We start from the raw sequence: 23,418 nt of genomic DNA, 5'->3' as shown, positions 1-23,418 counted from the left end.
AGGTATGTCAGATTAATTTACTGTAAGAAATTTAGCAGTTGCTTTACATATATATTCACACAAACAGCAATGGGTGTTGCAGGTGTGAGGAAAGCAAAACAAATCTCAAAAGGAATTAATCAGCTGTTAATGATGAGGCAAGGTTCAAGTATTCTGGGTGGTCCATTGATAGTGACTGGGCCAAATATCTCATGAAATAAGCATCAAACGAAAAAACTACAAAGAATGAAACTCATCTAGCTTGAAGGGGGAAACAAGATGCCGCTGTGGTTAGCCCACTAGATGGCACTGCCATAGGTCAAATGGATATCAACTGCATTTTTTGAATAGAAACCTCCATTTTTTTTATTACTTATTCGTGTAGTACATAAAGAAATATGAACGTTTTGGTTGGACCACTTTTTTCGCTTTGTGATAGATGGCGCTGTAATAGTCACAAATGTATATGTATGTGATATCACGTAACATTCCACCAGTGCAGACGATATTTGTTTCGTGATACATTACCCATGTTAAAATGGATCATTTACCATTTGCGGAAAAGGTTGATATCGTGTTGGTGTATGTCTATTGTGATCAAAATGCCCAACGGGCATGTGCTATGTATGCTGCTCGGTATCCTGGATGACATCATCCAAGTGTCTGGACAGTTTGCCAGGTAGTTATGTTATTTAAGGAAACAGGAAGTGATCAGCCACGACCTACAACAAATGATGATGCCCAAGTAGGTGTTTTAGCTGCTGTTGCGGCTAATCTGCACATCAGTAGCAGACAAATTGCGTGAGAATCGGGAATCTCAAAAAGTCAGTGTTGAGAATGCTACATCAATATCGATTGCACCTGTACCATATTTCTATGCACCAGGAATTGCATGGCGATGACTTTGAACGTCCTGTACAGTTCTGCCACTGGGCACAAGAGAAATTATGGGCGATGACAGATTTTTTGCACAAATTCTCTTTAGCGACGAAGCGTCATTCACCAACAGCGGTAACGTAAACCGGCATATTATGCACTATTGAGCAACAGAAAATCCACGATGGCTGCGACAAGTGGGATATCAGCAACCTTGGCAGGTTAATGTATGGTGCGGCATTATGGGAGGAAGTATAATTGGCCCCCATTCTATTGATGGCAATCTAAATGGTGCAATGTATGCTGATTTCCTACATAATGTTCTACCGATGTTACTACAAGATGTTTCACTGCATGACAGAATGGCGATGTACTTCCAACATGATGGATGTCCGGTACATAGCTCGTGTGTGGTTGAAGCGGTATTGAATAGCATATTTCATGACAGGTGGATTGGTTGTCGAAGCACCATACCGTGGCCCGCATGTTCACCGGATCTGATGTCCTCGGATTTCTTTCTGTGGGGAAAGTTGGTGGATATTTGCTATCATGATCCACCGACAACGCCTGACAACATGCGTCAGCGATTTGTCAATGCATGTGCGAACATTACGGAAGGCAAACTACTTGCTGTTGAGAGGAATGTCATTACACATATTGCCAAATGCATTGAGGTTGATGGACATCATTTTGAGCATTTATTGCATTAATGTGGCATTTACAGGTAATCATGCTGTAACAGCATGCATTCTCAGAAATGATAAATTCACAATACATGTATCACAATGGAACAACCGAAATAAAATGTTCAAATGTACCTACGTTCTGTATTTTAATTTAAAAAAAAAACCTACCTGTTACCAACTGTTAATTGTGAGCCATATGTTTGTGACTACTACAGCGCCATCTATCACAAAGCGAAAAAAGTGGTCCAACCAAAATGTTCATATTTCTTTACGTACTACACGAATATGTAATTAAAAATGGGGGTTCCTATTTAAAAAAAACGCAGTTGATATCTGTTTGACCTATGGCAGTGCCATCTAGCGGGCCAACCATCGTGCCATCTGGTTTCCCCCTTCAAGCTACCCTCGACGAGTTTCGTTCTTTGTAGTTTTTTCGTTTAATGCTTATTTCGTGAGATATTTGGCCCGGTCACAATCAATGGACCACCCTATATAATAACAGAAGCATGGTAGAATAATGTAAATTAAATAAAACTTGCCTGAAAAGTTTTCAGGAAGGGGTGAGATGATATCTAAATAAACTTCCCAGAGAAATGATTTCTAACAATAAGGGTATGAAGAAAATAAAACAAAAACTTATATTGTAACAAAAACAGTCAATTATTGATAAAATTATTTAATTGGATAGATAAAAAATCTACTCGCCAAGCTGCGGCAGAACACTCACGCCGAAGACTGTAGTGACTGGGTAGCTTTCAGATCCAGTGGCTCCTCCTTCAGCCTTTATCGGCATGACTACCACCAAATTATTGATTAGGATGAATGGTCATAGACAGAGGGTATATACTGGCAGCTCACAATATCCTGTTGCAGAGAATGCTCTACAACATGAAATTTGTGACCTTGACGCCTGTTTCACCACATGTGCCATCTGGACTCTTCCCTCAGACATCAATTTCTTAGAACTCCGCAGGTGGGAACTAGCATTACAACATGTCCTTGGTTCTCGCCGCCCACCTGGCCTTAATTTTTGGTAATTTCTTCTGTCTCAGCTTTTCTTCACTGTAACTACTCTTTGCTTCACTCCATTTTGGTTTTCTACGTCTTTCATTGTCTTTCCCATCTATTTTTCACTGCCCCCTCCACCTCCATTACATACAATGCACTTAGCTTCTCACACTTATTAACTCATACACGACGTTTTAGTAGTAATCTCTGTCTTACATATTACCCTGTCTTCCACTTTTAAGCTCTCAGGTTTTCAAATCTTGTCTGATGCAGCCCCCAACAATCAGTCTTTTTTTTCTCATCCCATACAGTAAGTCTCCCCTGACCTACAGTTCTGGGTGTCTTTCCCAAAATCTACCCCTTTCCTTCCTAGATCTCTCCAGTCCGTTTCTTTCACCCTTCTTCCTTCCCCTTCAACACTTCTGTCTGAGGAAGGATCCACTGGCTCCGAAAGCTTGCCAATCCCAAGTCTTCGATGAGTGTGTTTTGCCACCACTTGGTAAGTAGATTTTTTATTTATCCAATTAAATAATTTTATCAAAAACTTATATTGGATAGATGTCACACTTCTTCAGGTGGGACAGCACGTGGTAAATTAACTACTATGTTTTATATCTAAAAACAAAGATGATGTGACTTACCAAACGCAAGTGCTGGCAGGTCGATAGACACACAAACAAACACAAACATACACACAAAATTCAAGCTTTCGCAACCAATGGTTGCTTCGTCAGGAAAGAGGGAAGGAGAGGGAAAGACGAAAGGATGTGGCTTTTAAGGGAAAGGGTAAGGAGTCATTCCAATCCCGGGAGCGGAAAGACTTACCTTAGGGGGAAAAAAGGACAGGTATACACTCGGGCACACACACACACACATATCCATCTGCACATTGGGCCAAACTCTTTGCATTTACAAATGTCTGCTTGTGTATGTGAATGTGCGGATGGATGTGTGTGTGTGTGTGTGTGTGTGCGAGTGTATACCTGTCCTTTTTTCCCCTTAAGGTAAGTCTTTCCCCTCCCGGGATTGGAATGACTCCTTACCCTCTCCCTTAAAACCCACATCCTTTTGTCTTTCCCTCTGCTTCCCTCTTTCCTGACGAAGCAACCGTTGGTTGCGAAAGCCAAAATTTTGTGTGTATATTTGTGTTTGTTTTGTGTCTATCGACGTGCCAGCGCTTTCGTTTGGTAAGTCACATCATCTTTGTTTTTAGATATATTTTTCCCACGTGGAATGTTTCCCTCTATTATATTCCTACTACATTTTATAAATTATAAGGTGCTATGGACTACAAGATACACCTTAATTTTTAAGCAATTTTTTAAAAAAAAATAACAATTTTACCCATTTTATTATTAGATTGCAAAGCCAGACAAGAAATACTTAGTTTATAGTACTGAATGACCTTTAAAATTCATGAAAATCATTTGAACCTTCTCCTCGTCCTCCTCAGTCTTCATTGCCATCTTTGTCCTTTTCGTATAGAAGTTGGTCTTCATTGCCATTGAGAGTGTTGCTTATGCTGCACTTCTTGAAAGATTTAATGATATCTTCTCTCACTCTTGACCACTACTGTTTTCTCCACTGACACATTTGGTCAATTGTAAGTCATTTTTAAGCTTGCTTCAGCATGCATTCTTGTTGGGTTTCATCCATCATCCATTTGTTTCATTCCTCTCTCCTACACACTTCAAATGGTTTGTTTATCAAGGCATTAGGAGGTTGCAATTGTGAAATAAGTCCTCCAAGAATAACAGCAAGCTCTGTATATCCCTGTATCAACTTCTCTTTCACAGAACTTTTCAAATGACCACTAAACTGATCTAGCACAAGAAGAGAACTCTTCTTCAATAAAACATCTTTCCTTCTCTCCCCACTCTGTTAATCAATAATTTCATACAAGCCTCGTCCATCCAAGTCTTATCATATATGTGAATACCACCACCTGGTGGTATTTCAGAAGCTTTTTGCATTTTTTGTGCTTGAAAATGATCATTGGATTAAATTTAGTACTGTGAGCACAGCATGAAAGGTCAACAGTGTAGTGCATTTTTCGTGTCCACTTGTTTTTATAGTTACTGTTTTAACACCTTTCATGGCAACCGTTCTGTTACACAGCACATAAAATATCAGAAGAGTTTCGACAATATCCACTATTTGGCTTATTTCCACACTGGTTTTCTTTCTATGGTGAATAATAAAGTGATGGAAAGATAATATTTTCTCTTCAAACTGTTGTGGCATTTTCTGAGACACTTTGGTTGTGGTCCGTGTACTAAGTCCATGACACTCCACAAACCTGTTGCACCAACCACCTCCACCCTTAAAGTCTGTTAAATTCGACTGTAGCGCTAGCTCACGAGCATGTATTTGAATCATTTTTATATAAATTCCATTGCCATTCTGATGGTGTCCTTGAATCCATTTCCATATGTCATCTTCTAGTTTTGGCCATTTTGCATTCAGTCCTCTCTTTGCACATTTAGTCTTCCTCATTTTTTTCATCTCTTCTTTACTAGGGCACCAATAATGAATGTTTTTTTTTTTCTGCTGGTGACTGGCCAAAATACCTGTCAGCAACTTGGTTTCCATGTTGTTCTGCATATGATACGTTGTTGTTGTTGTGGTCTTCAGTCCTGAGACTGGTTTGATGCAGCTCTCCATGCTACTCTATCCTGTGCAAGCTTCTTCATCTCCCAGTACCTACTGCAACCTACATCCTTCTGAATCTGCTTAGTGTATTCATCTCTTGGTCTCCCCCTATGATTTTTACCCTCCACGCTGCCCTCCAATACTAAATTGGTGATCCCTTGATGCCTCAGAACATGTCCTACCAAACGATCCCTTCTTCTGGTCAAGTTGTGCCACAAACTCCTCTTCTCCCCAATCCTATTCAGTACCTCCTCACTAGTTATGTGATCTACCCATCTAATCTTCAGCATTCTTCTGTAGCACCACATTTCGAAAGCTTCTATTCTCTTCTTGTCCAAACTATTTATCGTCCATGTTTCACTTCCATACATGGCTACACTCCATACAAATACTTTCAGAAATGACTTCCTGACACTTAAATCTATACTCGATGTTAACAAATTTCTCTTCTTCAGAAACGCTTTCCTTGCCATTGCCAGTCTACATTTTATATCCTCTCTACTTCGACCATCATCAGTTATTTTGCTCCCCAAATAGCAAAACTCCTTTACTACTTTAAGTGTCTCATTTCCTAATCTAATACCCTCAACATCACCCGACTTAATTCGACTACATTCCATTATCCTCGTTTTGCTTTTGTTGATGTTCATCTTATATCCTCCCTTCAAGACACCATCCATTCCGTTCAACAGCTCTTCCAAGTCGTTTGCTGTCTCTGACAGAATTACAGTGTCATCGGCGAACCTCAAAGTTTTTATTTCTTCTCCATGGATTTTAATACCTACTCCAAATTTTTCTTTTGTTTCCTTTACTGCTTGCTCAATATACAGATTGAATAACATCGGGGAGAGGCTACAACCCTGTCTTACTCCCTTCCCAACCACTGCTTCCCTTTCATGTCCCTCGACTCTTATAACTGCCATCTGGTTTCTGTACAAATTGTAAATAGCCTTTCGCTCCCTGTATTTTACCCCTGCCACCTTTAGAATTTGAAAGAGAGTATTCCAGTCAACATTGTCAAAAGCTTTCTCTAAGTCTACAAATGCTAGGAACGTAGGTTTGCCTTTCCTTAATCTTTCTTCTAAGATAAGTCGTAAGGTCAGTATTGCCTCACATGTTCCAGTATTTCTACGGAATCCAAACTGATCTTCCCCGAGGTCGGCTTCTACTAGTTTTTCCATTCGTCTGTAAAGAATTCGCGTTAGTATTTTGCAGCTGTGGCTTATTAAACTGATTGTTCGGTAATTCTCAAATCTGTCAACACCTGCCTTCTTTGGGATTGGAATTATTATATTCTTCTTGAAGTCTGAGGGTATTTCGCCTGTCTCATACATGTTGCTCACCAGATGGTAGAGTTTTGTCAGGACTGGCTCTCCCAAGGCCGTCAGTAGTTCCAATGGAATGTTGTCTACTCCGGGGGCCTTTTTTCGACTCAGGTCTTTCAGTGCTCTTTCAAACTCTTCATGCAGTATCGTATCTCCCATTTCATCTTCATCTACATCCTCTTCCATTTCCATAATATTGTCCTCAAGTACATCGCCCTTGTATAGACCCTCTATATACTCCTTCCACCTTTCGGCTTTCCCTTCTTTGCTTAGAACTGGGTTTCCATCTGAGCTCTTGATGTTCATACAAGTGGTTCTCTTATCTCCAAAGGTCTCTTTAATTTTCCTGTAGGCAGTATCTATCTTACCCCTAGTGAGATAAGCCTCTACATCCTTACATTTGTCCTCTAGCCATCCCTGTTTAGCCATTTTGCACTTCCTGTCGATCTCATTTTTGAGACGTTTGTATTCCTTTTTGCCTGCTTCATTTACTGCATTTTTATATTTTCTCCTTGCATATGATATTACTTTCAATTTATAGCCTGCATCATATGAATACGTTTTATTTTCTCCCATTACAAAACTGGCTGCTAGGTAAGAAAATCATTTTACTGTTACCGATAACGCAAATCACTTTCAATTTGAGTTCACTGGCACTGTAGACTGCATTGACACATGATAGGTTAGACAGTTCTGGGTTTGCGATAGTGGGGCAGGAGGGGGAGAGTGTTAACAAGCTTGTGAATCCCCACGACTCATGTTCGTCGCATTGGTGCACTGCTTCTGCCAGTTGAACACAGTGTTGCCAGTTAGACAGAGTTTTCTCATGTCATTGAATGTATGGCCATTTTTAAGATTGGCAGAAACTTTAAATCAAACACTGGACTGATTTGTTTTTTTAATTTCGAGTATAAAGTTCACCTGAATTTTGGAGGCAATTTTTCAAAGAAAGAGTTAGTTATTACAACTATTTCACAAATTTTTAAATTGGTATGGGAGATTTTGTGAAAGGGCTGTGTATCACCTCTCATTGCCATTTTTATTGGGGGAAAATTACCGCAGTGATATGCTTCGAGGTGCAGATCAGGTGATGTTTGAGCACTATTTAAGATCATTGCCTCAGTCAAACTCCAAAATATCAGATAATCTGCAGAACTCTGAAGGTGAAAACATTGCATCTCTCCAATCATGAGTAAATCTGTTATCAACTGTCCTCAGTGAGGGAGGTGGAATGTCCTCTGCAAGTGAATTGAGAAATAGTTCAGACTGCAGACCAGATGCATTTCATCACGTTGCATCATCTGTGCTTTGCCACTGAAAATGCGCTTCTCAGTTGTTTCAGTAACATCTGGTCTCTTAATACAGGGTGGCACAAAAAGAACACATGGATTTCAAATTACTATGATTAGGTTTATTTTTATCACATATGAAATATATCTAGACTAGTACAACCTGACTTTTGTCAACCGAGTGAGGTGACGTGGTGGTTAGCATACTGGACTCGCATTTGGGTTGATGACGATTCAAACCCGCATCTGGCCATCCAGATTTAGGTTTACCGTGACTTCCCTAAATCGCTTCAGGAAAATGCCGGGATGGTTCCTATGAAAGGGCGTGGCAAACCAATGGGTCTGATGACCTTGCTCTTTGGTCCCCTCCCAAAACAAACCAACCAACTAACTTTTGTCTAAGTGTCCTTTAAAACAGCAGCAGCTTATTCACATGTTGCAACCTTCACAACATTGAATGCATGAAGTTTGTGACAATAGACTCTGCACTTCAAATGACCACCTAAGAAGAAGTCATAAACTGACAGATCTGGCGAGCATGCATGTCAGTGGAGATTGCCGAAACATAAGGTCAGTTGTTGAGGAAATATTTCTGGAACAACTGCCATGGATGCATTAGTCATGTCAGCTGTGGCTCCATCTTGTTGACCCCCAAAGCCTCAAGTTGTAATCGCCAAAAATTGCGCAACATTGAAACATAAATTTTATGATTTACTGTTACACTAATACTGCCTTCTTCAAAAAAATAATGTCCAACAATTTCCACTTTGAAAATTCCACACCACATGGTCACTTTAGTATTGGACAGTGGTTTACGATGATTCTTTTGGGTTGTCTGCTGCTTAATAGCAGTTTTGCAGTCGACTTTTGCTTCATAACTGATCCAGCTGTGCAAAAAGAGTTAACCAAATGAAGTATTGCGTTGTGAAAAGGTATCAAACCATTCAGATAAAAGTGAGCTTCATCACTCATCATTACTAAAACATCATCAGCAGCGAGAATACCAAGCATTCTCTTATAAAACAGTTCCCATAAATCAAGTTTGTGAAGCTTCTGTATGATCATAAATTTATAAGGATGTAATTGTAATGCGCAGTTGAGGGTGCACTGTAGCGAGTGACAAAGACATGCTCAAACTCGGAGCATGCCTCCTAGTGGAGCGCCGCACAAGGATGGCCAGTCGACTTTTGCTTCATAACTGATCCAGCTGTGCAAAAAGAGTTAACCAAATGAAGTATTGCGTTGTGAAAAGGTATCAAACCTTTACACTGAACATTGAACTGTGTGCAGAAAAGCCATTGGACAGTGATAACAGACTCATTACTTCTGAACTAACATTCAACAGTGAAAACACAGTGCTGAACGGCCCACCATTGTTAATAAAACTAGATGCTCTAACTGACAGAATAACAGCACTTGTGGGTGACTGACCGCTCCCCTCAACTTGAGGATTTGCAACTGAAATCCATGCTTTCATATTGTTCCTGTACTATACCCACATCTGGAGCCAATAATAATTCCTCCATTGAAGGTTGTGGATTTCTGTAATAATGCAAACAGTTAAATGGTGTGTCACTTTCATCACTTGCATAGGAATTACTCTTGAGTCAATAGTAGTTTGGCGCAGCATATTGAGTCCTCAAATCTGAAACCCTCCAGAGCTGCCTCCAGTGTGGATTCAGAAGATATTGCTCTGTCATTGATAATCTAATTCTACTGAAGGGAGCCATACAATAGCCTTTCCTATAACAGAATCACTTAGTATGTTTTTTTTAACCCAAGAATGTGTACACCACTTAGAAATGTAACAAACATCATCAAGATACGTGTTGATTCATTCTTGTGCAGCCATTACTTTGGGAGCATTACTTCTGCTAGAGAATTCGTTATGCTCAGTAAGGCCATTCCACTCAGGAAAAATGTGTTTCGGAAGACAGCATATGAAGTGTCCCTCATTTGCAGTAGACCTCAACAATGTTTATTCCACTGTAAGGAGTCTTGTTAAATGCTTACTGTTCATGGTTGGTTTTATAGCCTTCTCTCTTCATCCAGCCTACAACTGACCACTGAAAGGCTGGAAGAGGATTTGTGGTGATTGATTTTTAAGTTTTCACTGGAGATACATTTGTCTTAATTTTAACCATTCATGCTACATTTTGACCAACTAAACCTTAAATTAGGAGGCACCAATATAAGTTGTTCTGCAGATAGGAGAAAGATGCTGTTAGAAGTAAGGCTGTGACAGAGGGTTGTGAGTTGTGCTTGGATAGCTCATTTGGTAAAGCATTTGACTGCAAAAGGCAGATGTTCTGCAGTTAGAGCCCTAGTGCTGCAGAAAGTTTTAATCTGTCAGGATATTGCAAATCAGTGGGCACTCTGCCCCAGCGTGAAAATTCATTCTGGAGATCTATTATTACCTGCATCTATCCATTGACCCTTTTTGAAAATGTAAATGTCCCACAAACTTTTCCCTAATTGCTTTGTACACTTCATTGCTCCAGCGAGTGACCTATGATAAACTGCCGCTAGAAAGTGAAAATGTTATTTTGCTCACAGGTATCTCATTCCCTCGAGTGTCTTTCCACTGATGAATTATTTTAGTTGATTTTCTATTTTGGGACATAATTCAGTATTTCAGTAGCCATTTGTCATCTTCTGTTTGTGTCAGATTGCTCACTGAGTTGCAGTGGGTGGCTATGATCTGCTTATTGGTTTTACAAAAGACCAAAACTGCTTAGAATTTTCTTTGTCAGATCAATTGGCCAGATTTTACTTACAGATACATTTAATGCTTTTTGCATTCATTTCCATGAGCTCATTAGGCTACCTTCAGCTCTCATTTGTCAACAAGACTATGGGTTTGCTTTCATCTTGGAAGAAGCTCTCTTTGCTTTCATAGCATCTTTCTAGTATTGTCCACTTCATGACAAAACAATGAGTGTGTGTTACATTAGTTTTGAGATAAAGGCAAATGAATATTTAACAGGGTCTTAAAGGTCACATAAATGGTAATTTAAGAAATTGATTTGTGTTTGATTTATAGTTACCACAGTTACAAATTCTGTCGTATGGCATTTCCCATGAGTTTTTCTTTTGTCTTCAGCTGTGGTTCACTACAATATTAATTTAAGACTCCATTGCTTCATATTGTTGCATATTGAGTAAGCGGCCAATTCCCCATAGCAGCCAGACGAGCAGCCATTGAGTTGAGTGAAGCCTTGTTGTCTTTGAGAGTTGCTACAAACGTGTTTTTTTTCCATTGTCCTCTGAGGAATTGCATAGTTAGAGATCAGTGATTACCTTGATTAGCTTCCAGCCATTGACATTTGCAGGTTCAGTGATGATGTGTTTTTTTGCTGATGTTAGCTGTTGTGTAGGGGATATGAGCAGGGACTAAGAATTTATCTCTATTGGTGATATATTGTTGTGTTTGTGTATTATTCCCTGAGAGAAATTTGTGTGATGTTTTTTAAGCTGTGCTTAGCATTGCTCTAGGTGTTCTTTAAATATTTAGGTGGTTTTAAGTGCTGCGCTGATTAGCATGGCACCTGTTAAGTGTGGAGTGCTGATGATGTGTTGTTGTCATTTTACCATGTACAAGTCCATTCTTGTCAGTAGTATTCATGAAGAGCAGTTTTAATTTCCTTAAAAACATATCCATTGATGGGGCTTGCCTTTGGTTGCAAGTATATCCTTAAATCGCATGTTAGCAAATAGTAATAGGGTGACATTGCTCTCGGTTGTATGACAGCACATCTGGAATTGAGTGGGGTTAGTTCACCAAATTTTTCTAATATGTCAGTAGGCGTTGGTGCTCATATTTATTGTTTTGTCACAAAATTCAGAAATTTTTGGTTCCCAAGTGGAATTCCAGATTAAGTTTATTTGGGGTCATGAAGTCTGTCTTAGTATTAGTGTATTTGTGATTGATTTTCTCTTTTCAACCTGTCAGTGGTTGTTATTTCCAGTTCATGTTTAGGGACTTTAAAACAATTCTGAATTGTTGTGGAGCTAATGCCTGATATATCTTACATTGATTAAAGTGGATCACTTACTGTATTTAGTAGTTGGTCTAGGTATGACATATGCCAGTGTATATGAGGCTGACCTGTGTTGCATTTTTCAGTACATTGTGAAACACATATAACCTTAAGCCTTCCAGAGTGATAATTGGTGTGTGCCTTAATTTCCCTAGTTAGTTGTTGGTACTAGTGCCTGACTTGGGTCTTGTAATTAGACATCGCATAAGTATCGCAAAAGGGATGAACCTCAGTTGCCAGCTCACGTATTGCTTGTGGGACCGAACAGGTGTTTTAAGTGGTATGCTGCAGAGTGTGGTTGCTGGGTTATCAGGGCTGTGCCTTGCTGCTACAATGGAAATTGGTAGGGTCATTGGTATAGCTGATTTGGATTATGCAGTTTGTCAAGTTAGTAAAGTTTAAAAGAGGGAACCAAGATTGATTCGTGACTAGATATCTCTGTAAAGAGGATTTGATGTATGAGATTACAATTAGAGGGGATAAACCTCAGGGAGCTGCCTTGGAAATATTGGAGCATGTGGAGGGCGTTGGATCAAAGCCATTAGTAGCACTGCCCAAGGGGGAACAAGAGATAAAATTTACACTTCATATCATAGATAAGGCATTGAAAGAACTTGATATTCAAGACCTGTTGGTTAATAGTGTTCCATTTGCAGGTCAAGTTAAAAAGTTGGGTGTGAAGCTGGAACATTGTAGGAACCGAATTAAGGATTTGTTGTTAGTGACATGCACTGCATCTAAAAGATAACAGTTGGTGGAATTGCAAGAGAGATGTTTTATGTTGTCCTTGTGGTTAGTGAGTTTTAAAGTGGGCGTAAGAAAAGAGGCAGTTTTGATAGGGAAAACTGCAGGGAATACTGGGGTTGGTCAGTTTAGTAAGTTGTTGAACCTGTTTAGAGCTTTTTTACAGCAAGAAGGTGAATTTTCAGTAAGTTCCATTGCAGAGGCAGTAAGTTTCTATATTTTTTGGATAAATTGGAAGAGAAGGGTGGAGCCTTAAATGTTAGACAGGAATAATTGTTGCAACTAATAATCATGATGATTAACGGGAGTTGGGAAAGGTGAAGAATAGCATTAGCCAGTGTGAAACTTTGCATGTATTTTGTAAGAGGATATCCAACGAATCCATACCACATAGTCATGCAGTTCATTTATTTGCATTATGGGCATGTGCAAGGTCTTAAAAGAGAAGTATACCTGCTATGTAGGTAGTCAGATGGAGTGTGAGAATCTTATGCCTGGAATTAGTCAGAATGTTAAGACATGTTCTTGAGGGTATGCAGTCAGAGGACTGGCTGAAACTGGTATTTTGTGAAAAGTACTGTGATTTTGTTACATTGAGTGATATGGTTAGTCACGTGCCGGGGGGTTGCTTGTGACAGTGAGCAAAGGAAAGAGAAAGAAACAATGGAAGCCAACTATGTGAGAATACCAGGTATGCAGTGCAAAGTAACTTAAAGCATTTTCCTCATGGTAGTCTTGGCCACCTAGCCCGGCGCAGCCCTATAGGCAGAGGCAGGAGAGTGGAACAGTGACAGTTGACTCATACCATGTGATGGCAAGGGGAGAACTACGGGTTGAGTCAGTTAACAATCATGAAGGAGAGACAGCCTAAGCAGCTTCCATATATATGCTGTTACACTAATAATGAACCAGTGTGTGGGTTTGTGGACTCTGGCAGCGTCGTAACGATTTTGGATCAGGGGTGGGTTAGTAGAAATAATAGTTGTTTGCAAATGGAAGAAGATTGAACAGGAATCAATGCAAATAGTAGTACCAGACAACACCCAAATGGAGGTCAGAGGCATATTACTTGACTGTTCGAGAATACAATGCTTTATGTGGAAGGTTAAAATTAGGGTAATTGCTAACTTGTCAACTCCTTTTACTTTTGGCGTGGATGTTTTGAGGAAGATTGGGAGAGTTGTTGACTGTGCCGGCAGTGCTTATTATTTCAGGTTTGCCCAGAATTTCTGGTTTTTGTTGTTTGAGCATGATGATGGCCAAAAGGAGCTGATACAAGGAAATACTCCAGAGGTGGATGGGGAGGCAACACCAATAAACGAGATGTCAATGACGGGTTTGGAGCATTTGAGTAATAAGCAGAGACCCAAGTCCGTGACCTATGAACAAATTTTAATGGTGTCTTGACCATAGAATTGGAATTCACTTAACTTCTAAATATAAAATAGAGCTCACAGGTCAGACTCACATTAGGAAGACACCATATTGATTATCACCACCTAGAGTAAAGGCCTTTAAAAGGCACATTGAGAAGCTGTTAGAATGGAGGGTTATTACACCATCAAAATCACCTTATGCATCATCTTTTCACTCTGGTGAACATACTACCATCTTTCAGTTCGAGACTGATAACCAGGCATTGAGTTGGGTCCTGGGCAGGCCTCATAAGACCAGGTGAATAGCGCCGTGGGTTACCTGTATATTGGCATTTAGGCTTGAGGTTGTGCTCATTAAGGGCACTGAAAATTGGGTTGCCAGTGGTGTTAGTAGACTGGGTAACCCGGAAAATATTGTGGAACAGGATATGTTACCAAGCAAGCATTCTCATCCTGAACAAATTAATTTAACTTCAATGCACTTTCCGTCATTTTATGAAGGTATTAGACAGTATCAAGACCAAGGAATAGTCATTAAGGCCATTAAGGATCAACTAAATAGAGGCGAGTTGTTGACTCCATACTCACTCAGGGAACGAATGTGGGACAGTGAAAGTTGATGGAAAGCCTAAACTGGTAACATCAACGGAGCTAATTTCGTATGGATTTAAATATTTTTGTGAATATCCAATGGGCAGACATGTCAGCTATTTAAGAACCTGGGAAAAAAATCACAATGGTTGTTTGGAAGTGTGTGGGTAAAGATATCAAGGATAGTGTACAGAATTATAATATGTGTGCTGTGAGTAAGCCAGTGCAAAAGACTAAGGTCAATTTCCTGGCATCCACCCTGGCAGAGACCCCCTTTGAAAAATTATATGTGGGCTTTTTAGGAATGTTGCCTAGAACTCACATTTGTCTAAAGTATATTTTGCTCTGTGTTGACATGTTTTCCAGATTCACTTGGTTGTTTTCCTCTAGGGGAGCCACTGTACAAGCTGTGGTGAAGGGTTCACAAAAAATATAGGCTGTGCTTGATCCTAGTAAGGCTATCATTAGTGAGAACGTAACTTCCTTTTGTGTCCATTTTTTCAGCAATTTTTGTTTTTGTTTGGGCATTAACTGCATTACAGCCACTCTCTGCGACCCAAACACATCATGTGCCAAAAAAGTTAGCCAGAACCTTTGGGCATCGATTGTGTATCGATGGATAACAAAAGTAAATGGAATCAGTCTTTGCGCTTGATTCTGGACGTTTTTTCAGTAATGCCTTGTTAACACACATTTACTGAAGGTTATAGCTCCTTTTTAAGGTTACTTTATCAAAGGCTTCTTTAAATTCTCTCTTGTAGAACACTTAAAGAGGTTTGTTTGTTTCATAGTGGAGGATACAAATATTGTGCAATGGAATTTTGGGGATGTCTTTCTGGTCACTTTGAAAGTTTAGGAAATCATTGTACAGCATAGCTTGGATGATGAAAGGACAAGAATTCCTCCTGCAACTTTAAATGATTTGGGCCAATCCTTCATGGTGGTACAATGACAAATACTTACTTTTCTTCTTCATCTTGGAATGAATACTCACACTCCATTTCTGTGTGACCTGCTTCAAAAAATGCATGATCTGTTGACTGTAAATTTGGATGGTTCTTCTTGTACAGAGGTCTTCTGTTGACCTTCACATCAGACATCCTCACTTGTAGTGGTAGTGCTATGATGCGAACATAGACAGACGCACGTGGCAAATTCAGTTGACCCCTTTTAGAATCTATCTCATTCCATAAGTAACAAGTGCTGTTTTGATTTCTCGGATTATATGTGGTCAGATTATATGCTGTCAGCTTTCTGTGGTAGAATGTTTAGCCACAAGGTCCCTTTGGAATGTTCAACGTGGCATGTAGATCAGAATTTACAGCTACAACACTTGGATCACTTTGTGCTAGCATTCTGCCTTCACTGTGCTTTTCTTGAGCCAGATCACTGCTCTGTAAATGTTTGTCATGATGGTCTTGTTTTAACAGCATCTCATTCTTGGTCAGTTAATTAAATGCAGGACATTTGTGACACTGATCTTTCTTTGGTTGAAAGAATCCGAATAATTAGTCACAGAATAGATAGCTGTATATTTTTTAGAGGTGCTTGCATGCTGTTGTCTTCTTCAAATTGGCTTTATAGTCGCCATACGCTAATGTAATTTCAGCCCTGAATGAAAATATCTTCTTGAAGACTTCTGTTTATGATAGTATGACTCGATGGAAGGATAACTCAAGAAGCACCACCTTATAAGAACATCTGACAGTTTATCTGGTTTATGTTTGTCACTTTTGTCTTGTTCAACAATGCCTGTTTACACTTTTCATGACTACTCTGACCTACTTATTGGCCTGACCCATATTCTTTTATGTCTCCTTAAATTATTTCTCAGCTCTAATGTCAACATTGCTTTCAGTGCCTCGATTTTACCATTAATCTACATCTACGTTACTACACTGCAATTTGCATTTAAGTGCATGGCAGAGGATCCTTTGAACCATCTTACGACTATTTCTCTACCATTGCGCACTCTGATAGCACACAGGAAAACTGAACACTTAAATCTTTCATGCTAGCTGTGATTTATTTTATTTTATTTTGATGATCATTTCTTCCCATGTAAGTTGGCGACAATAAAATATTTTCACATTCAGAAGGGGAAGTTATTTGTTGAAATTTCTTGAAAAGATATCACCACACCAAAAAATGGCTTTGTATTAATGATTGCCATCCCAACTCACTTATCATATCCATGACACTCTGTCCTCAGTTTCATATAATATGAAACGAGTTGTCCTTCTTTAAACTTTTTGATGTCCTCCATCGATCCTGTCTGGTAAGGATCCCATACAGCACAGTAACACTCTGTAATAGAACAGACAAACTTAGTTTAGGCAGTCTGTTTAGTAGACCTGTTGCATCTTCTACAATCCTATAAATGCCCAAGTCTTGTGGGCCAAGAGGCTTCCTCAGGATGAGTGAGGGCAGCTGGCTCAGTGTCTTTGTCAGCCACAGATAGCGCCTGAAACCTGTTCATCAGATGAACTGGGGAGGCCTTTCGATCAGCCCTCCCCTCCCCCTCTCCTAAAATATTTCCTGCCTTCCCCACCATGAAACAATTTTGAATTTCGATCATGGGTGAGGGGTTATTCTCAGTGAAGGCAGCACCCACGTCAACTACAGTAGTGGATTGATTGACGGACACAAGGGATGTGTTGGCTCTACCTCACATCCCCACGTTTAGCCTCCATCAGCAATGCCCATTGGGAACAGCCTCAAGGTGTGTGACCAAAGCCAGCATTGCTGACTTGGCCTAAGTAACAAGAATTGCAGTAAATATATTACTTATAATAAATAACATTGACTATTGCAGATAATACTTCCATTAAACTATAAAGTAAACCCTAGAATCTTTTAGAAAACAAAAACTGAAAACAAAAGAATTATGGCTTATGACAGTGTCAACTACACGACAACTTCAACATTACACCAGCACCTAAGTTATATGGTTTATGATATCTAAAGGCTGTAATGGCAAATGTTGTTATTTGGTATTTAATTGTGACAAATTGCACCAAAAAGACACACTTTTGGTTAATCATCATTGTGCCATAGTGTTGAAACAGTATACTTTTATAGCAAGCAAGTTACAACACGTGCAGCATCAGTTACGAGAAGCCTGGATCTAGCGATATGTAGTTTCCTGTCATTTTATTATAACAAATCCTACCAAATATGACACATTTTCATAAGACCTGAAACAGCTTATATTCATACCTCATGCCCTCTAATATAACAGCCACCAAATACTCTGTGACTTCATACACTATGGCATATCCTAAATTCTGCTTGTAAAGTAAAACTGTTGTTGCATCTCACTGCCCACATTCCTCTCTGACATGGCAGAGTCTTCCTTTCAGACTTCGCAATGTAGTAGAACATGGAATTCCCGGCAGTGACGTCAGGCATCTCCCCAAAGTTGTTCTTGCCGAGGAGGTGCCTCAATACAGAAGTCCTTTATGAACTGCTAGTAATGCGAGCACATTCCGAGACCTTCTCACATCACAAATGTGCCAGACATTCAAAAAATCAGTGAGTGCTCTTATTTTCCTTGGATTGGCACAGGCTCGCATCACTTTTCTGTAGGTGCCCCACGATTGTTATTTATTGGGCTGCAAAAAGTCACATTTTCAGATTGACAGAGGACTGCATTCTGATGTACTTCACGGTTGTTAGTCAGACATGAAAAGACAATGTCTTCCACCATATAGTGAAGACATTTCATCCATTTAAAGTGTTGAAGCAGGCTATCCATCAAATTTTTGAAGATGGCTGGAGCATTACATAGTCTAAATGCCGTAACTTCGAATTCATAAGAGTCCGTTAGGAGTTATGAAGGCAATCTTTTCCCGGACAGCCTTGTCACCCTCCATTTGCCAATAACCTGCATCCATGTCCATAGTTGAGAAATACTTTGTTCCATTCAGTCAGTCTATGACATCCTCAATGCAAAGCAATAATAGCCATTTTTTTCCATGATTTTGTTCGTGACAATCAGTGATTCACAGTTCTCCTTGACTACCTATTACACTTATGACCACCACTGACAGTTAGTACTTTTTTGCTTCACAATTTAACTGAGCATTTAGACTGACAGCTGGAACTTCTCTTGTTAATGACAAAATAACAGCATCCTCAATGACAAACAGCCGCCTACAGCAGTCTTTGTTGTGTGTGCTTTTTCAAACAGTTTTGTCATTCTGGAGCTCTGATTTTTCACAGTCTGTGACTGCTTGTGATGTCTGCAAGAGGTCTCATCAGAGAATAACAGTGTGACAGTCTGTTCAAATGACAAATTTGAAGAGTTGTGTTCCATCATTAATAGCTGTTCTTGCAATAGACGCTCCTGTTTGCTGAATGCATTTCCTATTTGTGACTTTCAGAACAGTCGCTTTCTTATAATGGAACAAAGTCATTTTTAGTTGGCAACAATAAGCATTATACATCACAGAAAAAGAAGCCCTTTAGTCAACTAGCATCCTGGCAGGTTGGCTGTTAATGACAACATAAGTGTGATTTTGAGACTTCTTGGTGACTGTTGTGCCCTCACCTCCCTAGATGGTTGCCTTTCTTAGTTTCCTTGAGTTTGACAACCTGGCAATAGCTTTTGCTTCTGTAGGGCAATGAGGAATGGCTACAACTTGTTGACGAGCGATCTCATCCAATGCACAGCGATCGGCTTTGTCAGTGGGTTGATTATAATCATCTACATTTGACAGGTACAAGTAGAATAGCTGTGATGGTTGACATCTGACAGTGTAGTAGCCATCAAAAACTCATCTTCTTTCTGTGCAGTGGTGCACAATGTGTCCAGACATCATCCTCATCATCATCACATATATGCTATTGTGTTGTCCTCTGTCCTCGAAATGTGTGTTCTTCTGTGGGACTTTACCTTTGGTGGAGGAGTTGTTTGTAGCCTCATTTTTTTTTGGGGCTGGGTTGTTGCTTGATGGCTGCTGCAAAAGTCAGAGTTGGCCATTTTCATTCTTCCTGGAGTGTTAAACAGGAGGCAGAGATTGGTGCTAAAGATTGATACACCTCTTCTTCAGCATTCTCTATTACCTATTGACATTTATGGCTGATCTCTCTTGCTACTCAGTCTGGCATTTCTGGCTGTTACAAAATGCTATACCTCTTCTCTTACTACCTATATGAGAGGGACGAAGTCATGGTGGCATTCGACAATTGCAATAAGGACCATCTTCTGGGATAGGTCATACATCTTTCATCTGACTTTCTCTGTTGCTTTCCTTGATGTGCTGGCACCACTTGTGAATTCCTCTGTTGCTGTGAAATCCTTTACCAGAATAGATTGGTACATATCTTCTGTGACCATTTCATCCAGTGAGATTTTGTTGGCTTCTGTCATATTCTGATTCAAAATGTGATGTATGGCTAAATTTATTGTGTATGTAAGACTGTGTTATTTCTCCATGATACTGGAGCCTGTTTCACAATAGTTCTTCTGCTAAGTAGACTTGCTGGTGATTGTCATCAAATGGTTTCTTGAGTTCGGCCTGGAATTGGTCTTAGCTATTAAGCTTGTCTTTGTTGATATTGAATAACTTCTGGGCAGTGCCATCCAAGTAAAACTAAATGTTTGCCAAAAACTTCACTTCATCCCATCTATTCTATCAGCTGCACCCATTGATCTTAAACCATTCTTTTCTCATCCCCCCTCTCTGTTACTGCTCCTCCCCTTCCCTCCTCCATAGTCTCCTGATGCTGTGCCTGGCAGCCTTGTCCAACTGCCACTAACCCCATGCTCTGGCAGACAGCGCTCTTCTCTTCCCACACCTATACTCTGGCTTGTTTCTCTCCCTTCCCCACCCCACTCCAGATTACTGCTTTCATTCAATGTGATAGTTGCATTCTGGCTTCAGTGGCCAGAGATAGTGGTCATATGTGTGTGCCCGAAAACTCAATGTGTAACAACCTTTTCATTGCTCCTGACACAGCTCAGTGTGTTATCTTTACATTGAGTAGCAGTCTATCCTTTTCATAATATTGTGGATACTCCAACGTGGAATATATATGCCACAAACAGGCATGGTATTCTGATAAGTTTCATTTTCAGCATTGGCTGGGTGCTACTGAAGCAATTTCTTTGTTTTAGTCAAAGGGAGCTGTTATAAACTATGGTAAATGTTATACTGTGTGCTCTTTGCATGTTCTGCGATTGGCGGTCCTTCCTAAGTTGTGTGAACAATTCTGTTGCAAGTGAACGATTGACTTTAAATTTGTTGTTTACATTACTCCTGAATTCTACTTTAATATCTTTCATTTGTAGTATAATTTTTGTGTAATTATTTATTAGTTTGATGTGAAAAAATGTTTTTCCTGATCATACTTCGTATATGTATGACATTTGCATCTGAAGTTTACTGGTATAACTCACCCAACAGGTCTTTACTGTTAAGAAGTCAGTGTTCAAGTGTTTCTTGTGACCAGTAAGAAATACTGGTTGCAGCTACATTCTCCTAAACATTATTGCCAATGGGTGATGTAAAATTTGACATACTCGAGAAAAGTGAACACTAATTTTTACTCAAATAGAACTTAATTGTATAACAGGAAGGTTCAGTCAAGAGAACCAACAAATTAAGAGACAGAATGGCTGCCCATTGCTTACTTCCAGGAGACAAAATGTGTAGTATGCTAATGGACACACATGAAGTGAAACATTTTCTGACTTTCAGAACCAACTTTTCTGTCCTTAGAAAGGAGTGAAGGATAGGTTGGTGATGGTAAAAGGAGGGCAGATCCAAGGTTGAGAGGGACCCAGAAGGGTGTACCTATAGTGTGGGTGGGAATAAACAGTACTATAACATTAAACCTTTTTTTTTTTGTATATGTGAGCTACTCTGTGTCTGCACTGTATAGTGATTTTTTAAAGTCATTCCACTGTTTGTATTCCAGCTATTATGTTTCATTATGTTACAAAATAATTGATAATTTAATTAGTTGAGTTAATTGTTTGTATACAGCATGATTTCTGACCACTTCCTTTTTTTTTTTTCCAGCCTCATACGCAACAGTGAGAATCCCCGAAATATCACTGTAGGGTGGAGAATTTTAAGATGTTTGGCAAAAAAACCAGGTGTGTGCTTTGGTTCATTGCTGAATGCAACTGTTATTAAGGATTTGTTTATAGGCACCAAGCCACCAAACAATCCTCAGGAGATACTTCTACTTATAGAGTGGTGCCTTGAGAGGGGGAGCGATCTAGGTAGGTTTTCCAGAATTAGTGAAACATGTATTGGAATAAATTTGTATAATAACTTAGTTAATGTAACACACTTCCAGATTTCAAACCGTAATTTCTAAATTATTTAGAGTTAATTGTTTTTGTATTGAGGTAGAAATCTATGTGATTTTATTTTGTTTTGTATCGTTGTAGAAAACTAAAGCCAGAGTAGTGCACAAAAACAAATATCTGAGAAAAAAATAGCAATATATTTTTAAGAAAGACTCCTTCACAGGTTGACAGGCATATTGCCATGTAATCCTTTGCTTGAGGAAGAATCCTCAGTAGTATATAGTGAAGCACACTAGCAGTTATAAGTCTCCATTCATTGACTTAAATCTTGGCAGTAATGCTTGTTGTCTTTATCCCAAAATAATCATTTACTATCACTTTGTGTTCTTATATTAATTTCCTAAACACAGAAGGGCCACAACATTCAAAGAAGATGGTAATTAATTAATTATGCTATTTTTGCTGCCAATTTAAAGTTTTAATAACTGCACATAGAACTGTGGCAATAGTTACCATTTTTCATTATGTCCTTCATTTTTTCTCATTTGTGTATGAAACTGAGTAGACAGCCTTCTGCAATGAAGGAAATACTGAGCTCAGGAAGGTGAAAGGAGATGGGGGGAAGAGGGACATTGTGGTAGGGAACAGTGCAAGTGATGACACAGAGAACTACAGTTCGTCACCCCTTGTATTCTCTGTTGTTTGCGCCAGTGAGAAACATTGAGCTGAACCTATTGGTTGGAAACACACACTATTACCACAATGTCACTTTTATTGCAGCTTCTATCAAGTTAGAACAATAAAGCTCTATTGTAAATTGTATTCAGAACTTGAAGTTGCATGATCTCCGCTCCAATTTTATTCCCAATTAGCAAGTGTTACACCCAGTTGGTGTGCCAGTTAGTTAAGTATAAAGCTATTTAACTTAATGACATCACATCACTTTGTATCACTTTGCTTTTAGTGCAGATAAACTTCAATAATGACAAAAGAATTTACTGCACCAAGTTTGAAGCTAAGATTGAAAATTAGTTACTAAAGTAATGTACATATGCTTGAAGTGAAGTGATTTTGGCAAAAGTTTTAAAAATTAAGCTTCTGATGTGTCAGAAATGAAAATTTTATTTTCACTGTGTTTTGGCTATGTGGACTTGAATCTTTATAGTGAAAACAGTTCAAAAACTGATGGTTACTCTGTGAGTAATATGAATGGGTGTCGATAATCACTATGAGAGAGAGAAAGTAAACAAAGGGATTAGAAAGCAGACTAGAATGCTAGAATGGAAGATTTAATTGTGGCCACAAAGAAAATGAAATTGTGGTTAGGACAACGTTCTACCAGACAAAAGTGTAGCAGACAAGTCAAGAATGTTCATAGTTGAATTTGATGAGATAGGAAAATATGTAGATGATGATCTATTGGAAGGTGAGTAGATGTCACATGAAAAAATACATTTTATTTAATGCTGTGGACATGGAAGTCTTACGATATAACTTGAAGCTTAAGTACTCCAGATAGCTTGATATGTGAACTTTCCAGCGACATCTTCTGGTCCGTTTCTCATGGACCCTCCTCTCATGTACACTT

General features: G+C 39.2%; 1 protein-coding gene across 1 annotated transcript in view; it reads left to right on the top strand.

The window, feature by feature from the left end:
• LOC126187889 (ubiquitin carboxyl-terminal hydrolase 35) overlaps positions 1-23,418 on the top strand; it is a 128,661-nt gene that overhangs the window by 19,350 nt on the left and 85,893 nt on the right. Inside the window, exon 3 of the mRNA XM_049929237.1 lies at positions 21,595-21,800. Coding sequence (XP_049785194.1) covers positions 21,595-21,800 — 206 coding nt within the window. The remainder of the gene's footprint in view (positions 1-21,594; positions 21,801-23,418) is intronic.

This window comes from Schistocerca cancellata, chromosome 5, assembly GCF_023864275.1.
Source record: "Schistocerca cancellata isolate TAMUIC-IGC-003103 chromosome 5, iqSchCanc2.1, whole genome shotgun sequence".
NCBI lineage: Eukaryota > Metazoa > Arthropoda > Insecta > Orthoptera > Acrididae > Schistocerca > Schistocerca cancellata.
This window is presented reverse-complemented; position numbering and strand designations above follow the sequence as displayed.